Source organism: Drosophila hydei, unplaced genomic scaffold (assembly GCF_003285905.1).
Source record: "Drosophila hydei strain 15085-1641.00,03,60 unplaced genomic scaffold, DhydRS2 tig00000232-arrow-arrow-pilon, whole genome shotgun sequence".
Classification (NCBI taxonomy): domain Eukaryota; kingdom Metazoa; phylum Arthropoda; class Insecta; order Diptera; family Drosophilidae; genus Drosophila; species Drosophila hydei.
Window position 1 is genome coordinate 1021293 of NW_022045690.1, and position 12963 is coordinate 1034255.

A 12963-nucleotide genomic window follows, 5' to 3' on the forward strand; every position below is an offset into this window, starting at 1 on the left:
CTTTACCTTTGCCTTTGCCTTTATGCTTGGCTCATTGCCCGTTGCGCCGATCTGATCGAGGTGGCGCCAGCTGCATGTGGGCGTGCCCAGGTGGGCGTACGCATCCAACGGCCGTAGTCAATATCGAAAAAGTAATTAAAGGCAGTGAGCGCCGTTGGGGCAACATTGGGCTGCCGCCACGCCCATCTGCCGCCCCCATCCTGCAGCCCACGAGACTGTCAAGTGCAGTGTGTGTCGCATGCGGTCGCCAAATGGCAATAGCGATAGCAACATCCCAGCAACTAAGCAAACATCACGTCTACGAAATACTCTTACTGCTTATATAAGTGTAGCTTGTATGAATTTTTATCGATACTTGCGCGAGTATATCGATGTTACTCAATTGAAATATGTTTGGAAGATGGAAAATTATAATTTATAAATATGTAATAAAACATGCTAAGGTATTTCTAGCTCAAAATAATCGTTTGCGTCTCTCGAACAGTTGCAGTTCGCCCGTGATATCGATGCCACGCTACTATTATCGTTATCGATACCTTCAAATTGCTTATTCAAGAAAAATGCATATACGACTTCGTAAAGCCCAGTCCTCGAGCCCAGAAGACCATTAGATTCAGATTCCACTTAACTTTCGTTGACTATATCTATATATCTATAGTTTGATAACTTTTATGACAGTCTAATTCCACACTTTCCGTAATAAACATACACTGATCGATAACAACTAAAATTTAAAATGATCGATAATCAGGGAAAACGTTAAAAGCTGTCCGAAATAATTGATTTTGATAATCTTAGAGCAACTAACTGGTCAAGTCAAAGCTGTTGGCATAGGGACTATGCCCAGGCAATGTAAATATATCACGCATCCGCTTTATGCAACGCAAACGACAATTATCAGCGACATGAGCAAACCAATTGTGCGGCCGCTGTTCGCTGTCCTGCGTGCAGGAAGTGTGCGATAGGCCATGCAGTCATCCAGCCAGCCAGTCGCCAGGACATCAGCAACACTGCAGGTGGGCCTGAGTTGTGGGCGGTGCTAGTTGTGTGTGTAATTGTCGTGATGCTGGAGCCACAAAAACTGATTACAGTGCTCAATAGTCAAATAGGCGAGCCGTATTCGGACATGTCCTGCGGCTACTTCCGCCATCAAAGGCCAACCTCCGATTGGACGTTATTAAATTTATTCAATACTTTTACAGTCTTAAGTCTAATAAAAAAAAACACTCAAAGTTGCAGAAAAAGAACCATAGCATAGCAAATTCAATCAATAATACAAAAAAAAAAAAACATGTTTTTTGGGAACTTAGAGCTAAACAATTTACAGATCGTACGATACGTAGGTACAGATAATACGCGACCTGCTCCATCTAGTTGGAGCCACTTGGCGGCGGTTTCAATGGGGCTCGCAGTTCGACTTGCAGGCCAGCATAATAAATAGGTACAGAATAATTATACAACAAATACATACACACATATATGCACACACACACATAGACATACATATGCACACATATACATATATAACAGACGGGAGAATCGGATGGCCCCATGCTGCCTCCTCTCTAAGCCTCCTTGACCTTGGCATCCAGTGCATCCTGGACAAAGGCGTGATTTTCGATGCCATTTTGCCGCGTCACTGCTGGTGTCGGCGCTGCTGCTGCTGCTGCTGCTGCTGCCGCTGCCGTGGGATTAGCATCCGCATGCTCTAAGGATTCGTGTATCACATTGGCAATGATGCCATTCAGCTGGCCCTTGGCCTCGCTGGCCAGCGCCAGCGCCTCGATCGCATTTATATTGCCATTCGCTTCCCTCACGGAGCCGTGTTCCGTATCCGTGTGATTTCCTTTGCTACGCTGTCGCACCTGGAAGCGATACATCCAGCTAAAGTGCCAAAGAAAGGGAACGTTAGCGACGAGCAGTAGTTGATTGCAGCTGGTGGTACTTACAGGAAAATGCCCACGGAGAACATGGTTAGACCACCGCCCAGTAGAAAGAAGGCGCCCGGAAGCACCCGGAGCGTTGCAGCGTACAGCGTCGTATACATGGGTGCAAAGACCATGGGCATGAGTGCCTCGGCGACGCCAAACAGTGAGTTGACCTTGCCCAGCTCGTCCTTGGACACCAGCTTGGTGGCTATCGAGCGCATGGCTATGAATGCCGTGCCATTGAAGATCTCTACCAGGCCGCCCAGATACATGTGCCAGGGTAGCGTGGCGAAAGCATAGACGAACGACGACAGTATCTTGGAGGTGCTGGAGAGCACGCCAACCAGAGCATCATCGATCTCCAGCTTGTGCGAAAGTATGCCCACACAGAAGATGACGCCGATGAGACCCGTAAACATTGCATACGTGGAGAAGAAGCTGAACTCCACCTCGGACCAGTTGAAACGGAAGCGCGTGAACAGATACGTGACCGCCATCTCGCCGTGCAGTGGCCCAATGATCACCATCACCACGATCATCAAGAGGATGACGCGCTGGCGTCGCTGGTTCTCGCCCTTTTTGAAGGCCACACGGAAGGTCTGCACCACATGCTCCTTGTCAAAGAAGTCTGCCAGCAGACTCTTCTGAGGCGCCGTCTTCTCCGGTCGCGCCACTGGCTCTTCCAGAAAGAAGAATCCATAGACAAAGGCCAGCACGTAGAAAGCCGCCGAAATGGAGAACACGCCATAGAAGCCGATTTGCCTAAAGGTAGAGGTAGAGGGTAAGTACTCGATGCTTTGGCGTGGCTGCCTCACGGGTCGATCACTTACTTGAGCAGCACGCCACTGAAGGCCATTCCAATGGGCACGCCCACTGAGAAGCAAACGTTGAGTATGCCAATGCGCAGAGTGCGCTCCTCCTCGGTGGTTATGTCCGCAATGTAGCTGAAGACGCCCATCAGCATAGTGAACCAGCCACCGCTGAGCGATGGGAATATGGCCTCCGTGAGTGCGGCCGCCTCCATTGGTGCGTTCTCGAAGTAGACACAGAGCATTAGGCCGACAACGCCGAGAAATTCGCCCACCACTGGTATGAGAATGCAGGGCTTGCGACGCCGATGCCGATCGCTCCAGGAGCCCCAGAACAGGATCAGCAGGCAGGGAAAGAGCGATTGAATCACCGTCTTCCATGCAGCCATACGAGCGACCATCTGTTGCACTGTTTCCTCCTCCCTGCCAGTTAGAGAATTGGGGAATTCGATTTAGATAAAGGAACTGTCAGCTTATTGGTTGCACTCACATCGTATAGTTGGCCGTCTGACGGCGAGTTAGCGCATCGCAGATCTCATCCCCATAGGCCATGTTTACCCGGCACGCCTTCTCCAAGTTCAGATTCTGTGTGGCCAAATTCGAGAGCACGCTGGGCATGATATACGCGGCGAGTATGGGCTCCACAGTGATGTTGTTGGCCACCAGTCGCAGCTTTTCGCGCCAGGTGCGCTGAGCTGTTGGCGCTGCTGTCTTGCCATCTGCTGTCTTCTCCTGCCCCAACTGCGTCGCTGTAGACATTGCGGGGTGACTAAGCGTATATTTATTGTTATGCTTCGGCGGGTCAATGCCGACGCCGTCTTTGGGTGACATCTTCAAGTCTAAATGGATGAAGTTAAGTATGCAAATAAAGTATTTGACTTGATAATAAAATATGAGAATTGCATAGAAAGGCTTTGATAATATGGAAATGCATTGATATAGCTAAAGCTTAATACAAAAATATTTACTGAGCACATAATTCTAAATCAATTAAGATAAGCCTGAACTCCAGTGCAACCTCCTTTAATATCTTGAGAATCTCATAGAAGAGCTATATTTTAAGTAAGAATGGCCTTTCCAAAAAATAGCTTAATTGCTATGGCAATGATGACTTATCAAAATCTGTTTAGCGCAATGCGAAAGTCATGCAATATCGTTAATCGAATCTATTAACGACTTCAATAACACAGAAATCTGTTTTGCATTTGTTTCTGCTATTTTCTTGCTTTCCATGAAAACAGATTGTGTGGGGCATGTAATCAAGACATTATTTGAAAGCATGTATTATTATTATTTTTACTATTGTATACAAAGCAGCTCAAGTTTCTGGGCAATCTATTCGTATTTGCCATTGCAGCTAATTAAACGTACATAAGACAAGTGATCGTGACATTTATAAATATGAATGGTTTTTTTTCTTTTGATACTCCTTCACGTAGTGAACAGAGTATATTGGCTCTGTGCAATGTCCGTACTGCCTGTCTGGAACGCTGGAACCCGAGGCGTATTGGCAAATTCTAGCTCAGATATAACAGAAAAGCTGTTCTTTAATGGGAATCAAGAGTTCTTAGGATAAGATAGTCAAATTGCAGGCGGCTCCCCAGCCCCAAAGATCATCCTCTGTGAATTGTCATTGATTTTAGATTTAATTTGGCTAGCTTTTTGGGCAACGAGTATTAGTCAGTCCGTCATTCTCACTTGTTTTTGTTTAAGAAAGCGTTCCCCGTGACAGCTATTTAAAGAGCTTTAATGCCAGCTGCAAAAAGAAGCGACTGTAGCAAAGTCCATAAAATTGAAAAAAAAAAACAGAACCATTTAAGTCGAGTGGCATAAAAACAGTCGATTAAAGAACGTAGAAACGTGCATCAACTAGACATCTTGACTTAAACATATGTACATAAATGTAATAGCTGTTATATTCATTATATGTGAAGCTTACTTTGGATCTCTTGTTAATCACTCAGCGAGGTGCACTGAAGATCAAGTCAGATCCCACTATCGAAATTGTTAGTTATTCACGCAGCTAAGTCCAATATTTTAGGCTTAACATAAAGTTAATAAATCCATATGCAGAGCAGCTTTATAATGCAGCAATTTATAAGTTAATCAATCTCTGAAATGACAGCGATAATTCGTCTGGCAAATGTTTAGGCTCTAACTGTAAAACAATGACAGATATATATTTTTTCATAGCCTATAAGTGTTTATCTGTGGGTGATAGAAGCTCGTATATATTTAAAAGTAAGAAGGCTCAGCTTGCATGACAAAAAGTAGTTCCCGGCCTGTTGCACCCCAGTGGGCCTGGCCGAAAAAGCTTGACTCTTAAGAGACGTGTAAATATGCTGAGTGTTAACTTTAAAGACAGTATATATATAAATCAGATATCAGGTATCTATATATATTTGATATCTGCTTTTCTTAAGCTGTTTTTCTCTTAGATCTTCCGCTGAACACAATCCACACACACACACAAATAGCATGGAGCCAGCTGAAACATGGTCTTCATATGCATTCCACAGAATCCACGATCGCATCAGGGCACAGCGTAATCGATCATTCAGTAAGTTGTGTGTTGTGATCGCTAGTTGTGGCTGTTCTCTAATTTCCACTTAACTACATAAGTATTAATGGTGCTGCCTGTGGGGGCATTCAAGCTTCACTTGCCGCCGACGCTGTCACAGTTTGCTGTCATTCTATTTTTATGCGCATCTCCCACTTATTCTGATTGGATTATTTGTCTGTGAGCGATCGTTAGCAAAAGTATTTTATTTGCATTTGTATTTTGTATTTTGGGCATTCGGCACTGCCCCGTTTCATGCTGTACAGCTTTTGTTTTTTCCACTCTTCCAAGTGCATAAGCGGCATACCGAGTGTCAATCAAGCGGCACGCTGACATCAACGATAACGTCTATGTCAAAGTCAGTGTCAGCACCTGCGCCTACGTCAAACTCCGTGCTGAGCTCGTGGCTGTACCACGCACTTCGTCTTGTTGTCGTCGTTGTGGCTGGCAGGCGACGGGCTGGCTGCTATGTACCACTTATTATTATCAATTATCATTGTCGATTGCTCTCTGTATTGCTCGGCACCTGCACCACCCATCGATAAAATATTCTTTTTTTTCTGCTTCTGTTTTTTGTTTTGTCAATTTGCGATGTGAACATGAATTTTCATCAAATAACAAAGTAATGGAAACCTAATTACATTTGTGCTACTCGATTGTCTTCACAACCTTTTCGCGTCACGTGTTTATCACCTCATTTTGCAGGTAAAAGTATTACTAAAAAAATATTGGTGTGCGCCTTCAATTAGTTGATATTTATATTTATATTTATATTTATATTTATATTTATATTTATATTTATATTTATATTTATATTTATATTTATATTTAAATTTAAATTTAAATTTATATTTATATTTATATTTATATTTATTTTTATATTTATATTTATTTTTATTTTTATTTATATATATTATTTACATTTACGAATTACACTCAAGTCTCGATTGTAATCGGATTCAATTTATATCTGAGCTGAGCACTTCAATTAACTTAATTTATTTATTTATTTGTATATAACAAAGCTAAATCTAATGCGATTAATTTGCCAACGCTTCAAAATGGGTCTACACAGATTACTCAACTAGAATGAACAAAAAAAATTAAGTCAAACATTTTTTGCACTGGTTCAGCTTGAAATATTTTGAAACATTCGAAAACCGGCTTAGACATATTTATAAAAATATTCCGTTAGTATTCATATATTTATATATATTCATATATATCTATATCTCATAGTACAATCAAGAGACAACAAAGCGAAGCTCATCGAGAGTCTGTAGCTTAACTTAGACGAAAACAATTATTATCAATTATAATCTAAGTCTGAAAAGTGGAAAGAACCAAAACTATTTTTAAGTTCTGTTCTTAAAGAATCATAATACTAATTGAAGACCTCGGCAACCTCGTATGTAAGATAGCTTACGAGTATATTGGTTTTGTCTGTCCATTTGTGGGCCGGCAACTGGAACCTGGCCAATGAATCAAACTGTTATGGGACAGTGAACGTGTATTGTGCAGTCGGTTGCGCCCGTTGCAGTTGAAAGCTTTATGCACATAGTCTTAAGAGTTGTGTGATTTTTAGCTAAATATTAGTACAACTAGCTATTAAAATAAGACCTATAACCAGTGAAGCATCATATGTTAAGTGTCGTGAGGTAACATCTATGAGGTATATGCGCACATCAGGCTATTTCACTTACTGCATAGTACGAGCATGTACAGACAGATTCAAATGTATTAAAAGCATTTGCTGAAAACTTAGCGACGACTCTTTGTGTTAGCATCCATTAAAAGTGACAGAAATTAAGCTAATTGACCTTGACAGTCGCACACACGCACACACACACGCGCAAACAGATAGAGGAAGAGAGAGAGAGAGGCAGAGGGAGACAGAGACAGAGACAAAGAGCTTTGGCGGCCCACAAATTGCATCGCTGGCAGTTTTTAGTCTTCAATTTCCGTCAACGCAGCGGCCAGGGCTGCCAACGCTGACGCCACTGGCCGCCCAAAGACAACTAATGTCGAGCTTGGGTTAATTATAGTCTGACTATTTAGACTAGCATGTGTGCACACACACACACACAGACACACATATGGTGATGACAAAGTTCATTATTTAGCATTGCCCTGCTCCATTTAAATCAAATCTCTTATAAAAATCTCAACGGTTTGTCTGAGCTCCACTAAGTAGTCAAGTAATTGCAACTGTTTTTGAAGATGATAAAATTCGCATTCGTAAAAAAGGGCGTTAATTTAGGTGGCAGCTAAATTTCTCAGGCGCAATCACGTCTGAACTTGAAATATATTCGCCAAGCCCACCCAATCGTGATTTTGTCACAAAAAATATAACTTGCAAACAAATAACATTGATCACACCCATTTCATTGCAATGTTTTAATAGCTTTATTAACTTTTGATTGTTTTGTTTCATCAGATAATCGAATACTATAAATAATTGACTGGAAGCATGATATATATGAAGAGACCTTCAATTAACAAAGAGTAGCAGTTGATATTCGACTTAAAGAAAGTTCGCAGAGAACGGCGAGACTGCTTAAAAATTAAGATGCCAGCAAGAAAATGAAGAGCTGAGAATCGCGAAGAAGAGCTGCAAAAGAGCTGTATATAAAAGTAAGAGAACTTCGTTCGAGTCTCATGAATAACCGAAATTCGATAAACATAATTTAGAAACTATCAATAATATTTCGATTTGCATTGAAACACTTCGTATGCCGCCTTAGCCACGAGGCGCACATCAATCATTAAATCTATCCAATTAATATAGCCAATGCAACACATTAATTCGAAGTGGTCTGCAGCCCTGAGATATTTGATTCTTTTTATTCATATATATTTAAATTATCTGATTCCAAAAACGTGCAACGGCCGACTGATAATAGTAGTACGCCGTCAGTGGGTCTAAAGTAATTAAGTAATTGGCGTGTATTACCAGATATGTGCATAATACAGACGTGTCTGTGCATATCATTTACCTAGTGGTTGGCCATCAATGTCAGAGCCGACTTTCAGTCAACGTGCATTGAACCCCAGCCAAAAATAATTTAAAAAACAATAGTGAAAATATTACAGCAAGCCGTGAACACGTCTATCGATGCGCTTTTTTGGACTGGATTATGGCCTTAGTTGAATGTCACTTTACCAGGAAGTGTCGTGATCTAGCATATTAACTAACTGGCGGATAAATAAGTGTCACTTGGTTAATGGGCATACATAAGCTTATAAATTTGCCAAGTTCATTATTCTTTATTCTTTATTCTTTGTTGTTTATCATTATGCATAATCACAGAGATTGGAGCTAGAGCCAAGAATATATATTGTATAGTTATAGTTGAGTAAACATGCTAACAGCTTATCGCAAATCTGAAAACTATCAGCATATAAAATTAATCACATGTGAAGTTTATAAATAAGTTGCGATATTTTGAACTTCCTCGATCTCAGCTGGGACTGTATATAGTTTTAGGAACAATGATTTCGATATGTCATCCTCTATCTGTTGCCCCATCTTTCTCTCTGACTTAATTTTATTGTTTTCTGCATTTTGATGTTCTTGTGCGAACAAATTGCTTAGCTCATGCGATGCTTTCACAATTAACAAAATAATGGACATTATTAGAAATAATAATATTACAAATGACAATTAAATTATTAGATTTGCCAGCTCGATGTGGCGCGACATTGCGCGGCTGTTGTGAAAACTAAAAAAAAAAACCTTTGCCAGTTAATGAAACAAATTCAATTTGCGGGAAATTCGCTGAAAACTTTGCCGGGTTGTTGTCTCTCTAATCATATTTTTACCCATTTCCGGCTGCTGACAAAACTTTTCACACACCCCCACGCACACACACAGCCTCAGAGAGAAACACTCGTCGGCGCTCTGAATTGTCCACTAAGTTATTGATTGCATGCCTATCTATGAGATACATCGGATTGTGCACATTGGGGGCGGCAGACGACATCATATGAAATTAAACTGTGCTTTAGTTAAAGTCTGAATTGAAAATAGTTAAATACAATTAGTTGGCGAAAAAAGGAAATAAAACGGCTTTCAGTTTTATTTTTTATGCGCAATTCAATGATAAAATAAAGAGCTAAATATAGTTTCAGAAAGATAAAGGGAGAGACAGGGAGAGATCGAGGGGCAGGTCGAGAGATACTTGTGTGCGAGTTTTGAATAGACAATGTTTTATTTATGGGGCTTAAACAGTCGAAATTGCGGCAGTTCCGACAAGCGACGTGTGCGGCGACTCCGTAAACAAAAAACACACACACACATAAATCGGAGGGAGAGGAGGATATTGCTTTGTAAATTTAAACACTAATTTGGCAATCACAGCTGAAAACAAAAGTCCCCAACCCAAAAAAACACACAAAAAAATAAATAGGAAAAATTAATTCTGAATAAATGCAAAATTTAAGCTAATCAAAATACCAAATAAAAGGAAAAAAAAAACATTTAAAAAATGACACGCAAAACTAAAGCCCAACATATGATCTTCTCCGATGAACATATATATTTATGCATATATCATTAATCAAGTCAATGACAGGTTGGAAAAAAACAAACAAAACGCAGCACATAAATAGTAACAAATAAATAGAGAGAGAACAACAAAAAAAAGACAACAAACAAAAAAAAAAGAAACTGCGCGTAACATAAATATTATGAATGTGGACAATTTGTAGTTGGTAATTTTGTTGCATGCCACTGGCACGCAAGCACATCAACTCTGAATAGCAACAATAACAATAACACACGCACACACACACGTAGAGTGTAAGCGTTGACGAGCGCGAACAAATTTCACGACAAACGCGAATTTGATTTAATTTACATGTCTCTAATGAAATTAGTAGTAAAGAGGCACACACATACAGACCCACACACACAGAGAGACACGATAAACTCACTTTTAGTTAACTATCTGTTGTATTAGTCGTATTTCAATTCCTTGATCAACGCTCGCAGCCAGGATGTCTGTGTTTTGATTTCTTTTCAGAGTTTTTCCTTTTTGCTTGCAACAGCTACAGCATGACAAACGCTGTGTGTTGTCTATTGTTGTTGTTGTTTTATAACTTTTTTTTTTTGTAGAGGGCTTAGTTAACGAGCTTTACTATATACGTAAACCAGCGGTGTTGAGCTGAAATCAGCGACTGAAATTTGTATTGAATTTAGTGAGTGCCGTCGGCTCGGCGGCACACACTGCCAGCGCCGATCACTCAGATCCAAGCTTGCGGCAGCGGCAGCGGCAGCGGCAGCGCGAGAGCGAGAGCGACACCAACGCCGACGCCGACACAGCGTAAGTGACGTCTGATAAGCCCCAAAGGTAGCTTCTGTATTTGTCTCTCCAAAACACAGAAAGAAATCAAATTAAATGTGTAATCGGAGTTGATATATATATATATATATATATATATACAGTATGTACCTATGGATATCTGCAAGAAGAAGCTTTAATTTCTCTGGCTATATTGCGAAAAGATTGTGGCCAAAGTCAAGAGCTAGCGCCCAACTCGCAAATACCCTGTAAAATCTATGCTAGTAAAACAGTTTTATTTTAAAATAAAACACTTACTTTTAAATATTAAAATAAAAAAATAAATGCATATATTTATTATATATTTTATATTAACTTTTGTTTCTTTGCTCTGTCAGATCGCACGCTAACAATCGACCCTTCCAGCTGTATCGACACTTTTATCTGGTCTTTCGTTCGTATCAGTCAAAAACCCACAGACCTTGCCCAACTTTATTATGCCCTATTTGCTGTGCAGTCTCTATATAAGCATCTGCTTAAATAGATATACACGTAGACGTTATATATTAATACATTGTGTAAATTGTTGCCTTTAGATATTCATTTTACGCACGTCAAAGGCTGCTACTATTGGAGTTTCCAATTATGTTTGCCTGGTCGCAGTTGGTAGGCTTTGCATATGAGCGACATTAACGACGTTAGCACTTTTTTGTACTCTTTGGGGGTCGAACACAAATGAGGCTAAGAGCTGGCAGTGGGACGCAGAGGGAGGCCCTACTGCAGCTTGGAGAGTGATGCGGCTTGATTCACCTTGTTATCGAGTGACTTGAAACGTGTTGCAGCTTATTGCAACTAACTAGTGTGAGTTAATATTTTCTATGCTCTGTCGACTAAGTTTGACTTAAGTGCGATTCTCAAGAAATCGAATCTAAATATATAAATATCACGTACAAAATATATAAATAGGAAAAAATCAATATTAATTAGCTTTGATAATTGAATTTATCGATCGAGGGAATCCCAAAGCGCCAAGCCTTCGTGATCGTGTGCATTTGTGTGCGTGTGTGAGTGCATTTGTGTGTGTGAGAGCGTGTTGCACGCCCTTCGGCAATTCGTGTTCAACTTTTAGCCAACCAATTGCGCCCTCAGCCTTCAAAAAAGACCGCAACTCTGCGGAGTCCATTGACTGATGCCGCAGCCAAGCATCGGCGCTGAGCTGTAACGCTGAATCCCCCAGCCCCACGCCAGCTGCTGCAGCTGCAACCAGCTGGCAGCAATACAAATAATAATAGTAATGATAATGCTAAATATAATTGATATTAAGCATGTTGTTGCTTAAAAAAATAATTGTTCAGCTCGAAGTGGCGAAACATAATTGTCCTGACAAACACATTTGACTAGATTTCTCAGACAATTGCATAGAACCGTGTCAATAGCACTCCAAGTCGATGCAATATGTCTTTTAACTTATTTGCATAGACTTGTCCAAGCAGCTGGCAGGTCTAGTTCAGCATAGGGCTTCATGTTGACATATAATAATAATAATGTTAATAATCGTAGTATTAATATTTTTGAGCTAAAAATGTTTTATGAACAGGTCGTCGCACTGCATTCTCTGCTTAACGACTAAAACAAGTCTCCTCTTTCAAGGCCCACATACCACCTTGAGGCTGGGCATTATGTGCTCTCGCTGCTCTGCAGTTTGGTAGTTTTGTAATGCGCTGCTGTCATTGCTGCTGCTGCTGCTGCTGCTGATTAATTTCCAATTGAAATTATGTTTGTGTGCCGCTAACAAAGACAGCGAATCTGGAACAGCTACCGCCGCGTGACCCTTCCCCGCCCCACCCAGCAGCGCGCAGCCGTTTTGAAGCGCTTTGTCTATCCGCTGCCAGTTGTTATTATTATTATTTTGTTGTTATTGTTGTTTTCTTCTGCTTCTAATTTCAGCATGTAAGTGCACGGTTTGGCAGACAGCATTGCTCAGCAATGGCAACCGCAGCAACACTTACTCAGCGCCAAGTACGCGTTGCTACGGAGAGGGCGGAGCGTGTCACATGACTCGTATCCATACTCAAATGTCAATAAATCAAAGTTAACAATACAAACTTTCTTTTTGCACAGTTTCTCTAGCCAAAAAATAAAGTCCAACAGCGAGATAGACTCGTCTAAGCTAGAAGATACCACGTAGATTGCCGAGATAAACTAAAGAATTGATATATTTTTTATTGATAAACATTTGTATAGCCTGAACCCAGTGGAAGTGGGAGTGGAGGCTTGGGAAAATGTATGTAACAGGGGGTAGCAGGCGTGGCAGATCCCTAAAGCATATATACACTTGATTAGCTCGATGAGTTCAGCCAATCTCGTATGTCCGCCTGTCCGTC

At 40.8% G+C, this 12963-nt stretch overlaps 1 protein-coding gene across 1 annotated transcript; it reads right to left on the reverse strand.

Moving 5' to 3' along the window:
• Positions 1–1242: 1242 nt before the first annotated feature.
• On the reverse strand, positions 1243–10459 carry LOC111600184 (solute carrier family 46 member 3). The gene is made up of 5 exons (XM_023316190.2): positions 10233–10459; positions 3228–3576; positions 2759–3160; positions 1950–2690; positions 1243–1884 (listed from the first exon to the last, which is right to left on the reverse strand). Exons 2-5 carry the CDS (start codon positions 3566–3568, stop codon positions 1566–1568), a joined length of 1803 nt encoding a protein of 600 aa, XP_023171958.2. The 5' UTR covers positions 3569–3576; positions 10233–10459; the 3' UTR covers positions 1243–1565.
• Positions 10460–12963: the final 2504 nt, after the last annotated feature.

What these genes read in the sequence shown, in the direction of transcription:
- LOC111600184 (XM_023316190.2), bottom strand. Translation starts at nt 3,568, where the DNA reads ATGTCACCCAAAGACGGCGTCGGCATTGACCCGCCGAAGCATAACAAT. An exon ending in CAGACGGCCAACTATACGAT is followed by an intron (nt 3,161 to 3,227) that starts GTGAGTGCAACC and finishes TCTAACTGGCAG; the next exon opens with GGAGGAGGAAACAGTGCAAC. An exon ending in TTCAGTGGCGTGCTGCTCAA is followed by an intron (nt 2,691 to 2,758) that starts GTAAGTGATCGA and finishes CTCTACCTTTAG; the next exon opens with GCAAATCGGCTTCTATGGCG.